General features: G+C 48.3%; 1 protein-coding gene across 1 annotated transcript in view; it reads left to right on the top strand.

Moving 5' to 3' along the window:
* The window catches only part of DPYSL5 (dihydropyrimidinase like 5), a 104426-nt gene extending 96660 nt beyond the window's left edge, over nt 1–7766 (top strand). The window contains exons 11-13 of the mRNA XM_033176305.1: nt 35–242; nt 2146–2314; nt 4328–7766. Of these exons, the coding sequence (XP_033032196.1) occupies nt 35–242; nt 2146–2314; nt 4328–4413 (463 nt within the window). The 3' untranslated portion in view covers nt 4414–7766. The remainder of the gene's footprint in view (nt 1–34; nt 243–2145; nt 2315–4327) is intronic.
* Nucleotides 7767–25510: the final 17744 nt, after the last annotated feature.

Raw genomic sequence — 25510 nt, 5'->3', positions numbered from 1 at the left:
AGCGCTTTCTCTCCCGACATTGCCTCCCCACCAGGACCATCTCAGCCAGCACGCAGGTCCAGGGAGGAGACTTCAACCTGTACGAGAACATGCGCTGCCACGGCGTGCCACTGGTCACCATCAGCCGGGGGCGCGTCGTGTATGAGAACGGCGTCTTCATGTGCGCCGAGGGCACCGGCAAGTTCTGTCCCCTGAGGTCCTTCCCAGACACTGTCTACAAGAAGCTGGTCCAGAGAGAGAAGGTGAGGTGGGAGGGGGAAGATGCAGGGGTGTTGGCGCCCCCTGCCGGGGAACATCCTCCATGACTGTTTTAAATCTCAAAGAGATGTTCACTCCAGTTTTCGACCCAATTCCATTGCCCTCTCTCCAGCGTTGAGAGGGGAGTGTGTGGCAGGGCCAGGGAACGCTAGAGTCAGAAAATGCTGATTTCTGTTCCCTGTCTTTGATTACCAAGTGGCATTTTAAGTGGTCAGGCAGCAGGGGTCCTGAGTTGCTGAGGGCACAAATGGGAAATGTGAGTGTGTGCGACCGCTGAGCTCCTCCGGATAAGCAGGCTTGGGTTGGAGGAGGTGCTGGGGGCTGGAGATACTGCTTTGGTTTGGCCACCTCCCACTCTTGATGAAGCAAATGGGGGTAGAGCTGGCATTTGCAAAGCATTGTCTGAAGCACAGGAGGAACAGGCACGTGAACACGGGAGGCCCACACTGCTGGCACACAGACCACACGAGAGAGCTCAGAGCTTTCAGAGAAACTAAGGACCCTTCCCTCCCAGAGGCCAATGAGCGAAGAAATCCACTGCCAGGTCTGCTGTGGGGGCACAGGCTTGGGCTGCCTGAATGAAGCAAGCGTGACTTTCGTGATCACAGGGCTAAATCCGAAAGCAAACTCGGGGTCTCTCACTCATCACACTCAGCTAATGTTTATTTTTTTGTAGAGACGGACAGGGTTTAACCGTGTTGCTCAGGTTGCTTTCAAATTCCTGGGCTCAAGTAATCTGCCCGCCTCAGCCTCCTAAAGTGCTGGGATTACAGGCGTGAGCCACTGCGCCTGGCCCAATAGCACTTTTTAATACGATGTAGGACCATAAATGACCTCCGTAGTAATAACTGCTCCTACTTCTATGTTGCCTCTCATGTGCCAAAGCAGTTGGAACAGCTTTACACATACTAATTCATCTGCTGTCCTGCAACTCTCTGATGTAGGTACCAGTATTGTGGGCACAGAAAAGTAAGTTGCACAAAGCCACACAGTTTACAAGTGACAGAGTTGGGACTGGAACTTAGGCAGTCTGGTTGTAGAATATAGACTCCTAACTCTACTGCCTTTGTGAGTACAGAATGAGCTAGTGTTGCTACTGGGGGCCTCTTGTCTCCAGATGGGGCTGTGTTTAGCTTCTGTTCTCTCAGAGTTGTCAGACCGGTAAAGGGTGTGGTTTTGTGGGAGCCTAAGGTGGTGGGTAACGTTGTGCTGTGTGGGAGGGAACTCTCTAAAGTTAATTTCCGATTGGGTGCAGTGGTTCACGCCTGTAATCCCAGCACTTTGGGAGACCGAGGCGGGTGGATCACGAGGTCAGGAGTTCAAGACCAGCTGGCCAAGATGGTGAAACCCCGTTTCTACTAAAAATATAAAAAGTCACGCACAGTGGCAGGCGCCTGTAATCCCAGCTACTCGGGAGGCTGAGGCAGGAGAATCGCTTTAGAGGAGCAGAGGTTTCAGTGAGCCAAGAGTGCGCCACCACACTCCAGCCTGGGTGACAGAGTGAGACTCTGTCTCAAAAAAAAAACAAGAAAAGCAAAGAAATTTGGTTAAAGTTGACTTCCTCAGATGTCTACCTGCTACCTTGGTAAGGCTTCCACCAGTGTTGGGGGGAAGCCAGTGTCTCTCTCGTACACATGCACGCACACACACATGTGCATTCACACATATGCACACATGCACACACGTACACATATGCACATGCTCTTTAGGACATACGAGAAAACTCCAGCCCCTGGACCCAAGGTTTAAGCAGCCTTGGTCGCTTGCAGTGATTTGGGTCTTGGGCAGAGTGGCAGTGTCAAATGTCCCACCGGCCCCCAGGGAGGCCATGGTTGCGTCACTTCTGATGGTGTCCTGTGCTTCTGCTCTTCTCTCATCCTTCCCTAGACTTTAAAGGTTAGAGGAGTGGACCGCACTCCCTACCTAGGGGATGTCGCTGTTGTCGTGCACCCTGGGAAAAAAGAGATGGGAACCCCACTCGCAGACACTCCTACCCGGCCTGTCACCCGGCATGGGGGCATGCGGGACCTTCATGAATCCAGCTTCAGCCTCTCTGGTAAGAGACAGGGGGCCATGGGAGGAGGGCGGGGGGCCAGGAGGAGTGGCCCACCCAGGCAGTGGGACTTACGCCTGCTTTTCTTTTGTGTCCTGTCCTCCCTCCCGTTGCCTATTTCCAGGGATAAGTGCTGGTTTGGATATTAGACTCACACAGACATTAGTGGGGACAGGAGGGCTGTCCTGGTCCCTGGGCACAGCCGCTCTAATAGGCCATGGCCCACCTGGGGCTCTCCTTAGGGTTTCTGAGTTCAGATACTTTTGTCCCTTGAAACATCTTGAGAGCCGTGCACACAGTGGGTGCTCCAAAGATGCCCTGAGCTCAGAAGAGTCAGCCCTGTCTGTGGCTCACGGGACTGCACCCACTGGCCCCTGGCCTGCCCCAGTCCACTCTTCAGCAGCCTCTTTGCTCCTTCTGCTACCCACTTTCCTCCTCTGACCTTCCCATACCTGTCCCCGCCTTTACCCCACCTTCCCCTTCTTTTTTTACCAGGAATTGTGTTGTATACATTTTTTTTAACTTTAAGTAAAATATTTTCTCTCGACTTTTGATGCCCATTTTTTTCTCTTATCTTTCTGTCCCTTGGGTCCTGGTCCCAGTCCTTCTGCGGAATCTCTAGGTTCTTAGGGGGTCCCATCCGAGTTCTTAAAGCCACTATCTGCAGTTCCTCCCCATCCCCTCCATCACCATGCGAGCCACAGGCTCATAAATGATGACCCTCAATGGAGAACAAGCAGAGGCTGTAAGATGCCCCGGGCCTCCAGGTGGCTTAGGTGGGAACTGTCACCACCACTTGCAGGGACTAGGACTCTGGGTCTCCCTGAGCACCACTGAGCTGCCTTCAGCATAAGCCCAGAGAGAGACCAAGCATCCACTCTGTGAGGGCTGTGCTAGGATGGGCACAGCGAGAGGTGCAAGATCCTGGTCCTTCCACCCACAGCCTGGAGTTTACTGGGGGAGGCAAGCCCCGCACACAAAACATCCTGCTGTGACAGCAGAGAGCTAAACCAGAGGGATGCCAAGGGGGCAGCGCCTGCCTGCCCTGGCTCCTGTGTGCCCTGCTTTGGGCACTGGTCTCAGGACCAGTCTCATTGCTGAGATGATAGCTCCACTACCCTGAGGGCCACTGCTACTCCCACCAGTGATGGGCCATGAATGGAGTCAGAAAGGGACCCTGGCATGGAAGACTTGTTTATGCACACTTAGGTCTTGCCAGTCCAGGAGGCGTGGACTCCCACCACTGCCGGGGCAGGGTCCTTTCTCCTGCAGCCAGACCCAAGAGGCACCAAGACCCCAGAGCTGCAGGGCCCCTGCTGACCAGCAGCCTCCTCTTCTTCTGCCCGAGAACCAAGACTGGCCAAAACCCCCGCTCAGACAGCAAACATCAGGCAGCCTGTCCCCTCCTCTCCACCCCAAATCTTGTCTGTTCTAAGCAGGCCAGGCTGAAGAATGTCCCACTGGGCTCTCCGGGTCACTAGACCCTCCTTTTCCCTCCCTTTGTGTTTTGTTTGTTTTTGTTTTTTTTTCAATCCTTCTCCTTCTGTATAGACCCTCCCTTTGTAACTAAGTCATGGGATTTCAAGATGCGGGGCCTTTGGGCTGTGGTTCTTTCATTTTCCAAAACAATGGCATACCCTCATTTTTCTCTCTTGCTTACTCACTGAGGCATATGTACAAAGGCCCATGTGCCAACAGGCTGGCCGATGGCCTGCACGCACAAGAGACTGTATGCCCAGACGTGAGGCAGTGAGGTTGGCACAGTGGGCAGTTAATAATGTAGGCTCTGAATCAGGAAAACCTGGGTCCAAGTCCAGGATCTGCCAGCTACACACTGCAACACGAGGCAAGTCACTTAACTTCCCTGAGCCTCGGTCTTCTCGTCTATAAAATGGGATGGAGTGGCTGTGAGGATTCACTCAGGCCCTGCACACAGTGAGCCTCCAGGAGAGGGTGACTGTGGTTTGTTAGCAGGCACAAGAGCCCAGCTCACCCTTTGTGCTTCCTTCCCTGCAGGCTCTCAGATCGATGACCATGTTCCAAAGCGAGCTTCAGCTCGGATCCTCGCTCCTCCCGGAGGCAGGTCGAGTGGCATTTGGTAAAGGCACTGCCCAGCCCCTCGAGTGAGGACACACCGCTGCCACCAGTCCGAAACTCTCCGGCCACAGCTTCAGGGGCAGGAGAGGCTGGGCTGGGCAGCGCCCCACCCGAAGGGGGCCCCAGGACCCGCGGAGCCTCTTTATGTCTGCAAAGTGATTCACTGTGCTCCGAGCCAGCTCTAACAGGCACTTTGAGATGTGTTCCTCCTGCTGTAGTCCTTTCTGCCTTGGCCTCAGTGGGCTTTGCTGGGGCCCAGGAAGCCCACTCTATGCACAGAGCCCAGTGCATAGAGCCCTGGCCAGCCCTTCCTCTCACTCCTGCCTCCGGCTGGCTTTGGGAAAGCCCAGACTTTAGTGCCCTGCCCCCTGGCTGACTGACCAGTTGTCCAGAGCACTTTAGCAGATGTGGTTTCAAAGTAAAGGCCTCCTCCCCCACCCCTTAGGCCCTGTGGTGACATTTCCCAAGCCAGACAGGTGTCAGCTTCCCAGCCATGCCCGGGACGTCCCATCTCCCCCAACCCACCTCTGGCCCTGTGTAGGGGCAGGGATGGGGGTGGCTGGGACACCCGGTGCCCCTCGCCAGCTTCTCTTGTGCCCCGCCCACACCCTCGGGGGGGTCACAGGTCCGGAAGGGTAGCTGGGCAGGGCTCGAGGCTGGTGCCCGGCGCGTGTAAATGGTTTGGTTTTGCACGTTTGGTTTGCGCAGTAGTTTGGTTTGACTTGTTTGTGCATCCTGTGAAAAATAACGGTGCTTGTGTCACTAGCATAGAATAGCAACAGGAATAGATGTGGTCCTTAGGAGACGCTGCACTCGACACCAACCAGACAGCACAGGGCAGGGGCAGTGGAGGGGCTGGGCTCACAGGCCTCTCTTCTCCCCGCCTGGGGCCTTCTGGGCTGCCGGAGACCCAGGCCCTTTCCCCCTCACCTCCCCTCCTTGTCTAGTTTCCCACATTCCAAGAGTGGGCCTGGGATGCTAGCCCTGGAGATCCAGCCCTTCAGGAAGCAGGTGTCCTTTCCCCCTCTGCCCCGTCACTCCCGGCACTCCCCCTGCCTTCCCCCCGTCTCCGCCCACCACACACACACACACACACACCACACACACACACACACACACACACACAACACGGCTTCCTGTAACTTCTTCCTGCTGGACAGAGACCCAGTGCTCCTCCTGTGTGACTGGCAAGAGGCCTCATGCCTGCTGAGAGAGGAGGAGTGGGAGAGGGGCTCGCCAGACACCAGGGAGGGAGACCCCAGGCACACAGGACCTGGCTGTCGAACCCACATTGCTGCTCAGGTGCCGTGATCTCCCGTGGTTGGCACCAGGCCCTCGCCGGCTCATGGCCTCATCTTCTCCCCTGTCTGTCCAGGTGGGCCCTCCCTGCTTCTGAAGCCCTACAGAAGTTCCCATGGAAACACTAGAGGCCGAGTGTCTCCTGCCACCTCCAGTGATCTGGGAAGTGACCTGGCCGCCTGCCCTTATTAAGCCTTGTCTGCCCCGTGGGAAGTGACTTCATGTTGCACATGTGATTTCAGCCCCTGAGGCTTGTGTGAGGCTTCTGGACCCTCAGTTAAAGGTCAGTCCCTGGCCGGGCGCGATGGCTCACGCCTGTAATCCCAGCACTTTGGGAGGCCGAGGCGGGTGGATCACGAGGTCAGGAAATCAAGACCATCCTGGCTAACACAGTGAAACCCCGTCTCTACTAAAAATACAAAAATTAGCCGGGCAAGGTTGCGGACGCCTGTAGTCCCAGCTACTTGGGAGGCTGAGGCAGGAGAATGGCGTGAACCTGGGAGGCGGAGCTTGCGGTGAGCTGAGATCGCGCCACTGCACTCCAGCCCGGGCGACAGAGCCAGACTCCGTCTCAAAAAAAAAAAGTCAGCCCCTGTACATCTCTGTAGTGCTGTTCGTGTATTCAAACCACTTCCACATATGACCTCTCACTCGGTCCTCATGGCAATGGAGCACTTACTATTCTTCCCATTTTACAGATGAGGAAACTGAGGCCCAGAAAGTTCAGGCCCTCTGACCCCAGAAGTGTCTGTGACCACCCTTCCAACCTTGGCTATCTACCCCAGCTGTGGAGAGGAGGTCTAGGGTGACATCTATTGTAGATCCCACCTGAGAGTTTAACCAACAAGAAGACTTACTTTCCTGGTAGGCAGCCTGCTTTGTTTTGCACAGGTAGATAGATTTTTTTTTTTTCTCATCTTTCTTATAAACAATCTCATGCACATTCTGTGTTTGAGCTAGGACTAGTCACTCTTTGGGGGCTAACTGTGCAGCGTGAGCTGCATCCACACCCTCACTTCTCCCTTCACTCCCCCTTTCCTCACTCAGGGGCTGAGAGGACAGAGGTAGTCAGTCAGGGAGCAGAGGTGTCGAAGGGGCTCATGGCAAGTGGCAGCCATTGGAACAGGGGTGAGGACTCAGGCCTGGGAAAGCCACCAGGGATGGGGGAAACCATGACACCGCCTCCTGGTGCAGTGCACGCCATCTGTATCCCTGTCAGCCCTCACTGGGTCATGGGCCTTGGGCAGATGCCAAGGAGCCCAGCAGCAGTGGTGGTGGCCAGCTGGGCAAAGCATCCTTGCTTGGGCTAGGAAAGCTTTACCTTCTCTGAGTGCCTCCGCCCAAGAGATGCGTGACCCGTGGTACCGGGGAACCACATCTTGGAGTGGTCCACTGTAGGCCATCCGCTTCATCCACCCCCAGTCCTTACATAGGCCCTACCCTTTGCCCGGGAGCTTCTAGATGGAAATCAGAAAGAGATTCAAGGAGCCGAACAAGCGGTCAGCCCCCACATGCACTCCTTGCCCCGTGCAGAGCTCCAGCCAGCTTCGTCACCAGCCCCACTGGCTCCTGGTTGGAATGAAAGGGTCTCTGGTTGCACTGAATGCAGCTCTCAAACTGGTCTTGTACTTGCTGAATAAATACTGTTGTTCTTGCCTTAGCTGCTCTCTAGGTTTGTGGGGTTAAGTTGCCAGAAAATTGTGCTACTGTGTGTGCGTGTGCGTGCGTGTGTGTAGTGCTAGGAGCCCACAGTAGGTCTCTGTCGAGCCAATGTCGTGATGAGGGCTTTTCCGATACCCAGAAGCCACAGAACCACAAGGAAACCCAAATCCCCTCCAGCTGCTGAAGCGCAGGCACAGCCTGGGGTCGGGATGGAGCCTCCAGCACCCCAGCACCCAGGTGACTTCCCCACTCCCCTGTAAATGTCATGGTGCTAAGACTGTGTCAACCCCAAGATGACACACGGTCCTGTGCTTTGGCCACCGTTTGAGGCAAAAACTAAACAGCCCGACACGTTGTGTTCTGGTGCAGGTTTGTATTAAACTGTAGCTACTTCTCACTTGGACTCTGTTGTGTTTCTTCAGAGGAGGGAGTTTGGCGGAGATCTCTTCTACGGTGACTGGGCAAGGCTTCCATTGCTAAGAAAAGGCAGCTTTGATCTGTCTCTCCTATTGGGTGGCCTGTGCAGAGACTGGATTTTTTTTTTAATTCTGAGAGACAGAAGCCCCAGTGGTGCCAGATTTCCAGGGACAAGGTTGCCAGATTATCTGAAATAATTAGGAGGAAGAATTAGATGCAAAAGAGAAAAAACTAGACTCGCTCCATCTACCTGTAGTCACCTGTTCTTTTGGCTACCATTTTGGAAGCCCATAGCCACCTCTCCACTCGGCAGAACCCTTGGCTGATGGAACGATGGCTTCATAAAAAAATCACAAGGCCAATGTGCCTTTGAAAGACCTTCCAGCTGCTCTCTGTCTGTCCAGAACCCCGCCTTTGGGGTTGGCCCTCTGTACTCTCAACCTCATCTACCTTCTCTCTAGAGCAGAGACCCTCTACCTTCTCTCTAGAACTCCGCCAGATGTTGGGAGGATTATCTGATTAAACTCTTTCTCACTAAAGGTAAAATTGTGGCTTCTAAGGCCGGGCGTGGTGGCTCATGCCTGTAATCCCAGCACTCTGGGAGGCCAAGGCAGGTGGATCACCTGAGGTCAGGAGTTTGAGACCAGCCTGACCAACGTGGAGAAACCCCATTTCTACTAAAAAATACAGAATTAGCCGGGCATGGTAGTGCACGCCTGTAATCCCAACTACTTGGGAGGCTGAGGCAGGAGAATCACTTGAACCCGGGAGGCGGAGGTTGCTGTGAGCTGAGATCGCACCATTGCACTCCAGCCTGGGCAACAAGAGCAAAATTCTGTCTTTTAAAAAAAAAAAAATTGTGGCTTCTAGTACTATGGGGTCACTGTACTTATTTCTTAACCTTAAAATTTGAAGGTTGAGATGGATTTGCCAGCTTGAGATGGATGCCGAGTCCCCGCAATGTATTGCAAAGTGTCTGTTACCCTGTTTTCCCACAACAGGAGAGCACACCAGAACTGGATTAACTGCCAAAAATGCATTGGGTTTGGATGAAAAAATAACATGACCACACAGTTGGCACATGGCATCTATCAGGCAGTCTACAGGGAAAAAATAAAAGATACCCAGGAAGACATAGGGTGCCTTTTTACATATGTAGTTGTAGAAAAATAAAAGACCACAGACTCAGACTTTAAAATAAGCCTTGATCATTTATGAGAATCTGGATTTGGAGAAACCACACCAGTCAGCAGCTAGGCAGCCACCAGCCTCTATTTTCTAACTCAGAATTACAGACTGACCTCTATATACCGGTATAGACTAACAGTAAGAATTGCTTTGTGGCCAGGCGCGGTGGCTCAAGCCTGTAATCCCAGCACTTTGGGAGGCCGAGACGGGTGGATCACGAGGTCAGGAGATCGAGACCATCCTGGCTAACACGGCGAAACCCCGTCTCTACTAAAAAATACAAAAACTAGCTGGGCGAGGTGGCGGGCGCCTGTAGTCCCAGCTACTCGGGAGGCTGAGGCAGGAGAATGGCGTAAACCCGGGAGGCGGAGCTTGCAGTGAGCTGAGATCCGGCCACTGCACTCCAGTCCGGGAGACAGAGCGAGACTCCGCCTCAAAAAAAAAAAAAAAAAAAGAATTGCTTTGTAGTCAGCCAGGCGTGGTGGCTCATGCCTGTAATCCTAGCACTTTGGGAGGCCGAGGGGCAGGATTGCCTGAGCTCAGGAATTCAAGACCAGCCTGGGCAACATAGTGAAACCCCATCTCTACTAAAATACACAAAATTAGCCAAGTGTCGCAGTGAGATCGCTCCACTGCACTCCAGCCTGGGCGACAGAGTGAGACTTTGTCTCAAAAAAAAAGCAAAAAAACTTGCTTTGTAGTCAGTGGAGGACACAGGGTCTCATGACACCCAGCTGTGAAGAAGAAACCTCATGATACGTAGGGGCTGGTAGACCTTAGAGTCCTAAGTTAGTAACGGGCTATTTGACAGTGTTGTAACAACACACATTTGAAAGGGCTCTTAGTGCTTTCTCAGTAGAACAGTAAAGGATCTGGCATTTTGCTGACACTGGGTACTGTCTTATGATGGAAACTGAGTTATGTACTTTCCCTTGTGGATTTACAACCATACATTTAGACCTAGAGGGACCAGATGTCCTGGTTTGCTCAGGGCAATCCTGGTTTAAGTCCCTTGCCCCAGAATAATTATTAACAGTGTCCACTTTCACTGTCAAACATGTCCTGGTTTGTATAATCAATTACATGGTCACTTTCTGTATACCTATACATTCATTGGGCTATTACTGTGCCTGTCCAGGAGTTAAAAATTTTTCCATTGCTGAAAGACAAGATATGGCATCATAGGAGATGCGGAAGATGGGTCCCTCCACAGTGGATGGTGACTTAGGGGTTTGCATGACAAGCCCTGTGTCTTCACACAGCTCTTGGAGGCTTGATGAGTCTCAGTAGCTGGTGATGCCATAGGGTGGAGAAGGTCTGGGAATGCTTTTCTAAGCTTTTTCAGTTTGCCTCGTAGACCTCATTGTTCCATTAAAAGCTATAAGCCTACCAAATTCTATCACTTGCTTTTAAGGTGCCACTTAAACAGCTTACAACATTTTCAACTACATTTAAAATTCTATTTCCCTTTTAAATACCTTTCCTGAGTACCAAATAATTATTACCAATCTAATAAATTAAACTTATAAAGATACTAAGTTTAACACTTTATTAGTTGTTTTGATGCTAAGAATAAACAATATTTCAACTTAAAATTATAAGTTTTAAGTTACACATTTTTTTTTTTTCAAGACGGAGTCTTACTCTGTCTGTCACCCGGCCTGGAGTGCAGGGGCGCCATCTTGGCTCACTGCAACCTCTGCCTCCTGGGTTCAAGCAATTCTCCTGACTCAACCTCCCAAGTAGCTGGGATTACAGGCACCCACCACCACGCCCGGGTAGTTTTTGAATTTTTAGTCGAGATGAGGTTTCACCATGTTGGCCAGGCTGGTCTCGAACTCCTGACCTCGTGATCTGCCCTCCTCAGCCTCCCAAAGTGCTGGGATTACAGGTGTGCGCCACTGCGCCCGGCCAAGTTACACATTTTAAGTTAATTATGACATGCTTACTCTAATAAACCAAAAATTTCTCATAGAAATAAATAAAATACCAACTATGCCCAGATTTCCTCTTAATACAAAAATTTCAACACTATGGACTTAGTTCTTTAAAAACCTTTATTTTCTTAATTTTATACCTCCTGCCATTTGTAAGCTCTCACTGGGCTTTAGCTTTGAGTCTTTTCTTTTTTATTTTATTTATTTATTTTTTAAGACAGAGTCTTGCTCTGTCACCCAGGCTGGAGTGCAGTGGTGCGATTACAGCTCACTGTGGCCTCAACCTACGGGGTCAGGTGATCCTACCACCTCAGCCTCCAGAGTACCTGGGATCACAGGTGTACACCACTGCGCCTGCCTAATTTTTGTAACTTTTGTATTTTTTTGTAGAGACTGGGTTTCCCTTTGTTGTCCAGGCTGGTCTCAAACTCCTGGGCTCAGGCGATCCACCAGCCTCCCAAAGTGCTAGGATTACAGGCATGACCCACTGCACCTGGCCTCAAGTCTTTTCTTGATGACAAGTCAACTCCTAGAGGGTGCAAGGAAGGTCTGCTTACAGCTCCACTACAATCTCAAATTTCCAGTGCACCTGATTTTCACTTTACCACTACCTGGTCATCTACAATAACTGAATGCACAGTTATTAGTGTAATGTGTGTGTATATCAGTTCTAGCCAAGGGAGTTCTGCCTCCTTTAAAAATGTTTGAATAAATTAGATCCTTCATATTTTAAGGTTTCCTTACATTTAAAGCAACACATTCTATCCTTGTATAGCTTTTTTTAAATTGACTATTTTTTAGAAAAGTCTGATTTACAGTAGCACAGATAGTGCAGAGTTTCCACCTACTCCACACCCGGCCTCCCCTACTACTAACATCCTACATTAGCATGGCCCATTTGTTACAATCTGAGCCAATATTGAGACATTATCATTAATTAAAGTCCATGCCTATTCAGATTTCCTAAGCTTTTATGTAATGTCCCTTTTCTGATCCAGGATCTCCTCCAGGACACCACATTACATTTACTCGTCATGTCTCCTGAGGCCCGGTGGACTGTGACAGTCTCTCAGACTTCCCTTGTTTTTGATGACCTTGACAAGTTTTGAGAAGTATTGTTCAGAGATTTTATAGAATACTCTCTACTTGGCCGGGCGCGGTGGCTCAAGCCTGTAATCCCAGCACTTTGGGAGGCTGAGACGGGCGGATCACGAGGTCAGGAGATGGAGACCGTCCTGGCTAATACGGTGAAACCCCGTCTCTACTAAAAAAATACAAAAAACTAGCAGGGCGACGAGGCGGGCACCTGTAGTCCCAGCTACTCGGGAGGCTGAGACAGGAGAATGGCGTGAACCCGGGAGGCGGAGCTTGCAGTGAGCTGAGATCTGGCCACTGCACTCCAGCCTGGGCGGCAGAGCAAGACTCCGTCTCAAAAAAAAAAAAAAAAAAAAAGAATACTCTACTGGAATTTATCTGCTGTTTTTCTAAGTGGTTAGGTTGGTGTTAGGAGTTTTTAGAAGGAAGACCATAAAAGTCAGTTGCCATTTTCCTCATGTCACATCAAGGGTATATACTATCAAAATGACCTATTACTCATGATGTTGACTTTGATCACCTGGCTAAAGTCTGATCTACCTTTTAAAATTTATATGGTTCCCTTTTATGACCTAAAAGCTTCTCTTTTTACAGTATGTGACTTCTTTAAGCAACTAAGTATGGTTTGTATTGCTACACTAAGTTTTTCAGGTGTTTGCTAGATGATTATCCTAGTTAGGAATTTTTTGAAATTCAGTATCAGTTGTAAGACTTTTGGCCAGACATGGTGGCTCACACCTGTAATCCCAGCACTTTGGGAGGCCAAGGTGGGCAGATCACTTGAGGTCAGGAGTTCGAGACCAGCCTGGCCAACATGGTGAAACCCTGTCTCTACTAAAAATACAAAAAAATTACCTGGGTATGGTGGTGCAACCCTATAATCCCAGCTACCTGGGAGGCTGAGGTGGGAGGATCACTTGAATCCAGGAGGCAGAGGCTGCAATGAGCTGAGATTGCACCACTGCACTCCAGCCTGGGTAGCAGAGCGAGACTCCGTCTGAAAAAAAAAAAAAAAAGACTACTTAAGGGGGGCACAAAGATAGCAGTAACAAGACATATTCACATAAATACGAGCTCTTGAGGTTTTATCTGAAATCCTCTTGACACATGGGTCAAAATTTAGGCTTTAATTTAGGGCTTTACACACACACACACACACATACACGCATTTACATGCAAACACACAGAGAGGCTCATTTTAACTACATAACCAACTTTGTGAAGCCTTTGAATAACAAGTATCCATTACCTTAAAGCTATTTAAGTTCAAACTTCCAAAATCCAATCTGAAATCCTAGGAAAAAAAAAAAAACAGAGACTAACCAGGTAAAATTAATAAGGAACTGTTAAGAAAGTATAATTTATTATTTTAATGGTACCCAGAAAGCTGTTGAAACTTCTCTGTTTATTTATATAATTTCAGATTATGTGAGTTTTATTGAACGGATTGATAAAGCACACATTTTTCCAACTGTGATGCATTTCAGTAGCAATAGCCTATACTGCTACCAAAACCCGCATTTTACATCACATTTACAAAAACCTTTAGCTATTAACTTTCGTGCAGAAACTCAAAATATTTTTTTTTCCTTTTGGAGTATTTCTAGCCATGAAACTCAAGTTCTCATTGAAATCATGTATGCAATATCCAAAATTCCTAATTTCACATTCTGCATTAATTTATCATCTCAAGGGGGAAAAAAGATCACTTCACACAGAAAATAGTTGCTTACAATTATGCATATTTAAATTTCATCATCTGCTCAGTGCCTCTTGCTTTATTGGAATTTTTTCTTTTGGATACAAGGTCTGCCACTGTTACCCAGGCTGGAGTGTAGTGGCGCAATCACCACTCACTACAGCCCCGACCTTCTGGGCTCAGTCGATCCTCCCGCCTCAGTTTCCAGAGTAGCTGGGACCACAGGCATGCGCCATCACGCCCAGCTAATTTTTCAATTTTATAGTAGAGACAGGGTTTCCCTATGTTGCCCAAGCTGGTCTAGAACTCCTGTGCTCAAGCGATCCTCCCGCTTTGGCCTCCCAAAGTGTTGGGATTACAGACATGAGCCACTGTGCCTCGTTTTATTGGAATTCTTGATTTTAAAATATCCTCTGGGCCGGGCGCAGTGGCTCATGCCTGTAATCTCAGCACTTTGGGAGGCTGAGGTGGGCGGATCATGAGGTCAGGAGTTCAAGACCAGCAGCCTGGCCAACATAGTGAAATCCTACTAAAAATACAAAAATTAGCCGGGTGTGGTGGCACACGCCTGTAGTCCCAGCTACTCAGGAGCTGAGGCAGGAGAATTGATGGAACCTGGGAGGCGGAGGTTGCAGTGAGCTGAGACCATGCCATTGCACTCTAGCCTAGTGACAGAGTGATAATCCATCTCAAAAAAAAAAAAAATCCTCTGAAGTTTTGCAGTCTAAGTTTACCCTGAAGGGAGTTATTGTCTTTTGATCAGTCCCCAGTGATGCCAAGTTTCAAGACATTGCAGGGGTTAATTTCAGTAAAATAGACTTCCCTTGGAGATAGTCTTTGATCCCTTTACTGCTGAGGAATCAGAGCCTCTGGAGAACAACTTATCTTGAGGAGGACCATGGGTATTTTGAGCCCTAAAGGGAAGGAAACTTCAGTGGCAGTGCTTTGACGGCCCCTTCCCATCTTGCGCTCATCTGACAGAAGAGTTCCCAGCGTGCACAGAAGAGGAAATCTGGAGGCTCCTTCACAGGTATTTTAGGACTAGCCACCACATGTGGGAATTGCTGAGACTTCTTCAAACTACAATATTCCAGCATCCAGGCTTGCTTGCTTGCTTGCTTGCTTGCTTTCTTTCTTTCTTTCTTTCTTTCTTTCTTTCTTTTTTTTGAGACGGAGTCTCACTCTGTCACTCAGACTGGAATGCAGTGGTACGATCTCGGCTCACTGCAACCTCCACCTCCCAGGTTCAAGCAATTCTCCTTCCTCAGCCTCCTGAGTAGCTGGGACTACAGGCGCGTGCCACCTTGCCCGGCTAAGTTTTTGTATTTTTAGTAGAGATGGGGTTTCCCCATGTTAGCCAGGATGGTCTTGATCACCTGACCTCGTGATCCACCCGCCTTGGCCTCCTGAAGTACTGGGATTACAGGTGTGAGCCACCGCACCTGGTCTACAGCAGCCAGGCTTTCTATGTTCTCCAGTGTGGTGGCCTCGTGGAGGTATCTTTTGTTTTTTTGTTTTGTTTTGTTTTTTTTTTTTTTGGAGACAGAGTCTCGCTCTGTCGCCCAGGCTGGAGTGCAGTGGCACGATCTCGGCTCACTACAAGTTCCACCTCCCGGGTTCACGCCATTTCCCTGCCTCAGCCTCCCAAGTAGCTGGGACTACAGGCACCTGCCACCACATCCGGCTAATTTTTTGTATTTTTAGTAAAGACAGGGTTTCACCATGTTAGCCAGGATGGTCTTGATCTCCTGACCTCATGATCCGCCCGCCTTGGCCTCCAAAAGTGCTGGGATTATAGGCATGAGCCAATGCGCCTGGCCTGGTGGAGGTATCTTTTCTAAGTTGTGAGGATTCAAGCTTGTTCTTTGAGAAGCACTTTATAGTTTTTACTTTATGTGTGTAAATATGGTTTTGTAACTCCTCCCAAATATCTGCATGGGAACCAGTGAAAGATTTTGCCTTTCTTTTGTAACTCTCACTTGTTCACAGAGACCTTGCTTTCATCTGGCATCATGGTCACAGGAACTCAAGATGCAATTTGGACGTCCCTTCTTTAAATAAATTCAGTAGATTGGGCATCATAATGGTTTACGATGATCTGAGCAGGGGTACGCCTCCCTTCCAAACCCTTGGGCTGAAGTAACCCGGAAGTCAAGCCAGCCCAGTGGTTCTCAAGTAGGGGCAATTTCTTCCCCCAGGAGACATTGGCAATGTTTGGACACAATTTTTGGTTGTTACAACTTGCAGGTGGCGTGGTGCTATAGGAATCTAGAGATCAGGAATGCTGTCAAACATCCCCCAATACACAGGACAGCCACCACATCAAAGAATTATCCAACCTAAAATGTCCGTGGCAGCAAGCTTGAGAAACCCTGATCTAGCCTTAGGGTGAAACAGGATATTCAATCACTTTAGAAAATTGGATAGGAAAAATGTAACAGGGGGAAAGAGGTAGCTCTGTCTGTGATGCCTATTTTATGTAGTAAAGCGCTCTGAACTAAAACATGCCAAAGATGGAGCTGAACCACAGCATCCCAGGCAGCAGAGAGGGGGTGAGGAAGCTAGAGGGTAGGACTCCAACAGGTCTTACCTTGTGTTTTCCCCGGGGCCTCATCCCTCCACCACCACTCTCAGGGGCTGTGTTGTGTCAGATCCTGCCACGACCACATTACAATGTGGCAGGAAACAAAAGACCACGGATGCAGAATTTAATATTCGCTTTCGTCATGTACTGAGACCACATGCAGAGCAAGGTTAAGCACTCACCAAATGGCATTTTGACTGTTACATCTTAATTCCTTAACTTTCTTTTTTTTTTTTTTTTTTGAGGCGGAGTCTCGCTCTGTCGCCAGGACTGGAGTGCAGTGGCCGGATCTCAGCTCACTGCAAGCTCCGCCTCCCGGGTTCACGCCATTCTCCTGCCTCAGCCTCCCGAGTAGCTGGGACTACAGGCGCCCGCCACTTCGCCCGGCTAGTTTTTGTATTTTTAGTAGAGATGGGGTTTCACCGTGTTAGCCAGGATGGTCTCGATCTCCTGACCTCGTGATCCGCCCGTCTCGGCCTCCCAAAGTGCTGGGATTACAGGCTTGAGCCACCGCGCCCGGCCAATTCCTTAACTTTCAAAAGCACAGACCTTCTTTTACGCCTGGGTGTAAACTAAGACCCTCTCCAAGAATTGCCTTGTGGCCATGAGAGGAGAAGGCGCTTCTCAAAACTGAGGAAAGGGAAAGAAAACCTCATGATAATTGGCGGGGAAGGGAGGGTAAACATTATGGTTATCAGTAACATCCAAAAAGGCTATTTGAAGGGGTGACAAGCTATGTATCAGGAAGGAGTCATGTTGCTTGTTCAGTAAGACATTAGGGATGTATCTTTTTTCTTAATTCCAATGTTTTACTTCAAATGTAATGGGTATAGAAAAAAGTGCACATGATCTAAGTACACAGCTCGATAAATGTGTATAAACTGGGACTGGACGCGATGGTTCACGCCTGTAATCCCAGCACTTTGAGAGGCTGAGGCAGGTGGATAACAAGGTCAGGAAATCGAGACCATCCTGGCTAACACGGTGAAACCCCATCTCTACTAAAAATACAAAAAAATTAGCCTGGCGTGGTGGCAGGCGCCTGTAGTCCCAGCTACTTGGGAGGCTGAGGCAAGAGAATGGCGTGAACCTGGGAGGCGGAGCTTGCAATGAGCCGAGATTGCGCCACTGCACTCCAGCCTGTGTGATAGAGTGAGACTCTGTCTCAAAAAAAAAAAAAAATTATATAAACTGAACACCTAGATGGAGATAGAACATTACCAGCACCTGAGAAGCCTGCTGTGTGTCCCTTCCTCTCACAATCCCCCACTAGGATAATTATTCTTCTGACTTCTAATACCATATACTAGTATTGCCTGGTTTTGAACTCCATGTAAATAGAATCGTACAATACATATTCTTTGTTTTGGCTTCCTTTTTTTTTTTTTTGAGACAGAATCTCAATCTATCACCCAGACTGGAGTGCAATGGCACAATCTTGACTCACTGCAACCTCTGTCTCCTGGGTTCAAGCGATTCTCCTGCCTCAGCCTCCCAAGTAGATGAGATTACAGGCATGTGCCACCACGCCCAGCTAATTTTTTGTATTTTTAGTAGAGACAGAGTTTCACCATGTTGGCTGGGCTGGTCTCGAACTCCTGACCTCAAGTAATCCACCTGCCTTGGCCTCCCAAAGTGTTGTGATTACAGGCGTGAGCCACCGTGCCTGGTATGTTCCGGCTTTTTTTTTGTTCCAATTAGGTTTGTACAATTTAAAGGATATACTTTCTTCTTGTCTAAATTGTCTTATGTGCAGCATTGTTTAAGATGGAATAGCTGACTTTGTCATCAATGTGCACCTACACATAAAGTATGAGGTCAAGGCGTGTACACATGTGATGTACAAGTGCACAGTACTTTTTCCACTGATGGAGAGTGAGGCTTGTGCAATTCAATCACCTTAATCGTGATCTCTAGGAAGGTCTTCCAGTCAAGATAGCCAGGTGGGTTCAAATAAAAATTCTCTATGTCCCAACTCCAAACACAAAGCAGACAGAGAGCATACTTATCACAACTTTTAAAAGACAAAGTCCATTAAAAATAATAAAAACACCTCTGTGGACTATAAACAAAATGAAACACACGGCCCAAAGGAGCACAGTGGATGCCACAAGGATCACAGGTTTTCTGCTCTTTGAGCAAAAGAGTGACCTGGGGAGGAGGGCTATACATTTTGGGCAGTGAGGCTCAACAGCACTTTGTACACGGAAGAGGACCAAAAATTAAGGGAGTGCTCAAAAAATGACTGATCCATTTGATCCAACAGTCCCACTTCTGGGTAAATATCCAGAAGAGTTGAAAGCAGAAGCTCAAAAAAACATTTGCACACTCATGTTTATAGCAGCATTAGTCTTAATAGCTAAAACCTGGAAACAACCCAAGTGTCCATTGACAGATGAATGGACAGCAAAATGTGAGATATATACAACAGAATTATCTAGATCGCTAGATAGATAGAGATAATGGAATAGTATTGAAAAGAAAAAGGAAGAAAAAGAAATCCTATCACATGCCACAACATGAATGAACCTTGAGGACATGCTGAATGAAATAAGACAGCCACAAAAAGACACAGTATTTGTTTATTCCACTTATAGGACAGGGTATCTAACGTCAGCTTCACAGAAATAGAAGGTAGAATGGTGGTTACGAGGGACTGCAGGGAGGGGGAAGCAGGAAGTTGTCGTTTAGTGAGTAGAGAGTTTCAGTTCTGCAGGATGAAAAAAACGCTTCGGAGATCTTCACAACAATGTAAATACACTTAGCGCTATTATACGCTTAAAAATGATTAAGACGGTAAGTTTTATGATATGTGTTTTGTTTGTTTGTTTGTTTGTTTGTTTGTTTGAGACAGGGTCCCACCCTGTCACCCAGCCTGGAGTGCAGTGGTGCAATCACAGCCCACTGCAGCCTCGGTCTCTCGGGCTCAGGCGATCCTTCCTCCGCCTCTCAAGGAGCTGGGACAACAGGCACACAGGCACACTCACCATGCCTGGCGAATTTTTTTTTTTTTTTTTTTTTTTTGAGACAGAGTCTTGCTCTGTCGCCCAGGCTGGAGTGCAGTGGCCGGATCTCGGCTCACTGCAAGCTCCGCCTCCCGGGTTAACGCCATTCTCCTGCCTCAGCCTCCCGAGTAGCTGGGACTACAGGTGCCACCACGCCAGGCTAATTTTTTTGCATTTTTAGCGGAGACAGAGTTTCACTGTGTTAGCCAGGATGGTCTCTATCTCCTGACCTCGTGATCCGCCCGCCTCAGCATCCCAAAGTGCTGGGATTACAGGCGTGAGCCACCGCGCCCGGCCTTTTTTTTTTTTTTTTTTTTTTTTTTTTAGTAGAGATGGATTCTCGCTATGTTGCCCAAGCTGATCTCAAACTCCTGGCCTGAAGTGATGCTCCCGCCTCGGCCTCCCGAAGTGCTGTGATGACAGGCATAAGCCACCACATCCAGCAATACATGTGTTTTTTTCTTGTTTTTGTTTTTTGAGATGGAGTCTGGCTCTGTCACCCAGACTGGAGTGCAGTGGCATGATCTCGGCTCACTGCAACCTCTGCCTCCTGGGTTCAAGCAATTCTCCTGCCTCAGCCTCCCTGGTAGGTGGGATTAGAGGCACGAACCACCACACCTGGCTAATTTTTGTATTTCAGTAGAGATGGGGTTTCACCAAATTAACCAGGCTGGTCTCGAACTCCTGATCTCAAGCAATCCACCCGCCTCAGCCTCCCAAAATGCTGAGATTACAGGCATGAGCCACACACCCCCCCCCCGTCACCGATACACGTCTTTTACCACAACAAAAGAATTATATTATAAAAATTGACCATTTACTAACCCACAAAGCAGGTTTCAAAAAATTCCAAAGTATTAGTGTTTCAGGCTTTGTCCTCTGCTCGCATTGCAGTGAAATTAGACATAAATAAACTACAACATCAATAAACTATTAAGGAAAAATGCAAGTAAATTGTGAGTGTTTATACAAAATAGAAATATTTTCATACAAAATATAAAATGTGTGGTATCTAGCTAATGTCATTTAGAGTTCAACTTAGAGCTTTATTCTCTTTTCAAACAAAACAAATGTAAAATCAATGAGTAGATTAATGGTTATATGTGGCAAATTAACACACCTATTTCTCTATATTCCCTCTCAAATCCTCACCAAAGTGACATTTGAAAAGAAGGGTTAAGCCGTATGGGAAAAGATAATGGGAAATGAGATTATGGCTTATGATGGATATCAACAAAACTTGGAAGGTGTAAAATAAATGGATGAGCGGGTGCAGTGTGGAGAAAGCTGAAATGTCTGCCTGCCATGAAGGCAACCAATGAGATGCCATTTAGCACCCCAGAGCCCAATAAAGAATCCCCAGTAGCAGCTCCTGGGATCTCCAAAGGCCAGAGAGTGACATCCGGATGATTGGCTAAAATTCTCTAAGAGGAGCAGTTAGACCCATAGATCCTCCAGCTCCTGCAAGCAACTGTCCCACTCTCTTTCCGGTTGCCAAGGGGAGAGGATGAACTTAGGTGGATTTAGAGAAGGACAGAACACTGAACAGTGACATCAGCATATTCCCAGCCTCCTTCCCATGCTGTCTACCATAACCAATACAGAGAACTGTATTCCCCCAGGCAAGAAATCTGAGGATCCCTCTCTAGGCCAGCTGACTGGCTTGAGGAAAAAATATTTACATTGTGATATTTGAGGGGTCCGGTAGTAATTTGACCAGTTCCCATGCAATCCCTCTATGGTGAGACACCTCAACCCATATGCCCCATGCATGAGCTCCAATCTTTCAGTTAGCCGGTTTGCATCTTACTCTGAAAGATGAGGAAAACCTCCAAAAAGATAGACAGTCCGGCCACCCAGGCGCAATGACTCATGCCTGTAATCCCAGCACTTTGGGAAGCTGAGGTAGGTGGATTTTGTGAGTCCAGGAGTTTGAGACCAACCTGGGCAACATGGAAAAATACTGTCTCCAAAAATAAATAAATAAAAAAAATATTTAAAATCACCCAAGTGTGGTGTCCTGCGCCTATAGTCCAAGCTACTCAGGAGGCTGGGGTGGGAGATCACTGAAGCCTGGGAGACAGAGGTTGCAGTGAGCCAAGATCATATCACTGCACTCCAAGCAACAAGAGTGAGACCCTGTCTCAAAAAAAAAAAAAAAAAAAAGAGATAGACCAACACAAACATAAGAACAAAGTATCTCAGAGAAAACTGACATGACTCAAGGACTAAATGAAAAGTCCAAAGATAAAGAGAATAGATTCATTAAGAGATAAAAGGAAAACAGGAAAGACAAGAAAATTAGATGATTAGTCTAACAGGAATTCCAGAAATAAGAACACAGAAAAAACAAAGCAAGGGAGTTTATCAAAGAAATAATACAAGAAAATTTCCCAAACTAAAAAATATGCATTTCCAGGGTGAAGAGACATCATCATGAAATTTCTGAACAGCAGAGATAATGCTTCAAGAGCCAGCAAGAGACAAAAATACTAGCTGCATACAAGAATTGGAAATTGAATGTCACTCAGTTTGTCAACAGAACTACTAGAGGATGGAAGATCATGGAGCAGGTTTTCTAAATTCTGAGAAAAATAATTTCTAACCTAGAATTCTGTACCCAGCCAAACTTTCAACCAACTGTTAAGGCATTATAGAAGAAAGTCATTTTCAGACATGCAAGATTGAAAAGATTGACCTTCCACGAACCTATTAGAGAGTCCCTTTGAGGGTGCGCTCCACCAAAATGAATAATAAAAAGACATGGGCCGGGCACGGTGGCTCATGCCTATAATCCCAGCACTTTGGGAGGCTGAGGCAGGCGGGTCACTTGAGGTCAGGAGTTTAAGACCAGCCTGGCCAACATGGTAAAACCCTGTCTCTACTAAAAATACAAAAATTAGCTGGAAGTGGTGGCATGTGCCTGTAGTCCCAACCACTTGGGAGGCTGAGGCACGAGGATCACTTGAGCTTGGGAGATGAAGGCTGCAGTGAGCTGAGATTGTGCCACTCACTCCAGCCTGGGTGACAGAGTGAGATCCTGTCTCAAAAAAAAAAAAAAAAAAAAGACATGGGATGAAGGAAATAGGACATTCAGCATAAGCAAGAAAATAAGGAAAGTTCCAGAATGGTGGTAGAGAAAGTTGTTCTCTAAGCTGTTGCACAGCTGGTCCAGAATGGAACAGTCCTGAGAAAATCCTGCCCAGCAGGCTAGAACAGCCACCTGCCCTCAGTATTTGCCTGTTTGTAACAAAAACCTGTAAATGCTCAGCTGAAAGAGGTTCTCGGGAACGGCAGACCAACCAAAAGTTTGCCCTGGCTCTTGATAAACGACAACTGAAGAAGAAAAGAGGATTTGCAAGAAGAATGAAATCATGGCTTCTCTGAGTTTGCAGATTTCTTGCACACATCTAATTAAACCTCTGCAGAAATTTCTACTACATCCCTAACCAATCATCTAACTCAGGATGCAGGATGTTTAGCCCAGTAACAGCGTGCCTTCAGCAGGCATACTATCACACTCCCCAAAATCTCTATTTATTCAGTATCATTTCCTGAACTGAAACTAAATTGTCTGTCTTCAGCTTGTGCCCCTTTGTGCTAACTCTTCCCTATGAAGGCACACAGAACATCTTATTCATAAACAGCTCTTCCAATTTCACACAGTCTTTACTTTTTTTACTTTATTGCAGTCTTTACTTCTGCCCACTACACTCATGCTTTCTGGGTTGTTCTCAGAGTTTAGCATGCGTCAGAATCACCGGGAGGATTTGTTTAAGCCCAGCTTGCTAAGCCCCACACCAAAGTTTCTGACTCAGTAGATGTGACGTGGGACCTAAGAACTTGCTTTTTTTTTTTTTTTTTTTGAGATGGAGTCTCATTCTGTCCCCCAGGCTGGAGTGCAGTGGCACGATCTGGGCTCACTGTAACTTCTGCCTCCTGGCTTCAAGCAATTCTTCTGCCTCAGCCTCCTGAGTAGCTGGGATTACAGGCACCTGCCACCATGCCCGGCTAATTTTTGTGTTTTTAGTGGAGACGAGGTTTCACCGTGTTGGCCAGGCTGGTCTCAAATTCATGGACTCAAGTGATCCACCCGCCTCGGCCTCCCAAAGTGCTGGGATTACAGGTGTGAGCCACCGCTCCTGGCCACCATCCTTATCTTAAAATGTGGCACCAACTCTCCAGAATGGAGTTTTCTGAATGAAGTTGCCCAGAGACAGTGCCCACCCATGCAGAGTAAAGGACCAACAGGGCTTTGCAGAAGCAAAGACAATGCCCCGCTAACCCTTGATAACCTGAGCAGCTGATGAACTCAGCATGTGTGCAGGAGTCCCCTTGGGACTTCTGGAGAGCAGCTGGGGCACCTTCCCTCTATAGCGCATTACATCCAGGACAGTCAAGAATCCCAGCCAACCTGTTAGGTGACCGACACAGGCCGTCGCTAAGCAGCAAGCAGAACTGCTGCCCTTGCCTGGGTTCTCCAAGAGCCTGTGATCCTCCTGGGCCCTCAGACAGCCTCTTCCACCCCTAGGGCAAGGCGTTTCCGGGGTTGTGAGGTGAGGTTCCTGAGAGTGAGTGAAAGGAGTGACTTTAGGGATTAACTGTCTTGGACATATCTTCCCTCCAGACGTCTACTTCCCAACCTCTCGATCTTTTTTGCCTCTCTTCCACACTCACTGGTGGGTCCCTTAAATTTCTTTCATCGTTTTGTTTTTCTGGATTACCTGCCATGGCCTTTCTGTTCATCTCTCCACAGTCAGACCTGGGATCTGAACCTTGAGCTGACAGAGATGCTGAGAATCTGGCCTTCTGATGCTCGGAGAGGATTGGGGATGTGGCAGGCCATGCCTGCTTGGGAGGTCAGTTCACCAGGAGCGATTGCCCTCAGTGCCTGCGCCCCCAGACTGAGGAAGAAGGAGATGCTAAGGGTAGCCTTTCACATCATACAAAGAGCCTGGGAAGATGAGATGGAGGTGAGGAGGAGAGGCATTCAATCCAGAGGGAACAGGGAAGTAACTTTTTTAAACGTCTACTATATGCTAAGTACTTTACTATGTATGTATGGGTTACTGATTTAAGGTTGGAGTGGGGCTGAAATTCCCTGTATCTATTGGCCCATAGGATTAAAGACTGTTCTGTCTTGGAAGATAATGATGACTGATGAGCCTCTGAGGATAGAGGGCGAAAATTTTTCAAACCACCCTCAAGCATGAGCCCTAATATCCTCATCCGACCCAGGTGGTGGTGCTTCTCCTAAGGCCACGAATTTCAGCCTGGGGAAGAGCTGGGAACAGCTGGAGAGGCAGAGGATTCTAGGATCGTGAAGCCCTAGCCAGTAACCTGTGGAGAGTGACTTCACCCCCAGGCGGCCAGAGCAGCAGCTGCTGCAAACCGAAAATGCCAGGAAGATCCATCTTCCCCTGCCCCTGGCCACCTCCAGGCTGGCTTCCTCTTCTGCGTGGTCTCTGTCTGGTTTGGCATTTCTCGCTCCCCAAGTCCTGGATCTTGTGGGATGGCCCGTGGCCACTGCACTGCCTGTAAAGACCTCCAGATGGCGCTTTCAGCTCATCAGTGGTCGCTGCTTTGGTTTACGATGTGAACAGATAAAGCTGAAGGAAAGGCAGGTGTGTCCAGGTTACCAGGCCTCAGTTCCTGCCCCCAGAGCAGCTCAGGTTCTGTCCGCCTTGAGTGCGGGTGAGTGGCCATAGCAGCCTTCTCCCATCTGGAGCTCCCTGGAGGAAGTTGTCCCTTTCAAAACCAATCTCAGAATTTAGGATAAGGTTGCCAGATACAGCAAATAAAAATACAGAATGCCGGGCCGGGTGCGGTGGCTCACACCTGTAATCCCAGCACTTTGGGAGGCCAAGGCGGGTGGATCACGAGGTCAGGAGATCGAGACCATCCTGGCTAACACGGTGAAACCCCGTCTCTACTAAAAGTACAAAAAATTAGCAGGGTGTGGTGACGGGCGCCTGTAGTCCCAGCTACTCGGGAGGCTGAGGCAGGAGAATGGCGTGAACCCGGGAAGCGGAGCTTGCAGTGAGCCGAGATGGTGCCGCTGCACTCCAGCCTTGGCGACAGAGCGAGACTCCATCTCAAAAAAACAAAAGAAAGCAGAATGCCCAGTTAAATGTAAATTTCAGATAAAAAATAATTTTTTAGTTTATGTCCAAATAATGTCTGTGTCATACTTATGCTAAAAAATTATTTTTTAAT

Source organism: Trachypithecus francoisi, unplaced genomic scaffold, assembly GCF_009764315.1.
Source record: "Trachypithecus francoisi isolate TF-2019V2 unplaced genomic scaffold, Tfra_2.0 Lachesis_group17, whole genome shotgun sequence".
In the NCBI taxonomy this organism is placed as follows: Eukaryota; Metazoa; Chordata; class Mammalia; order Primates; family Cercopithecidae; genus Trachypithecus; species Trachypithecus francoisi.
This window is presented reverse-complemented; position numbering and strand designations above follow the sequence as displayed.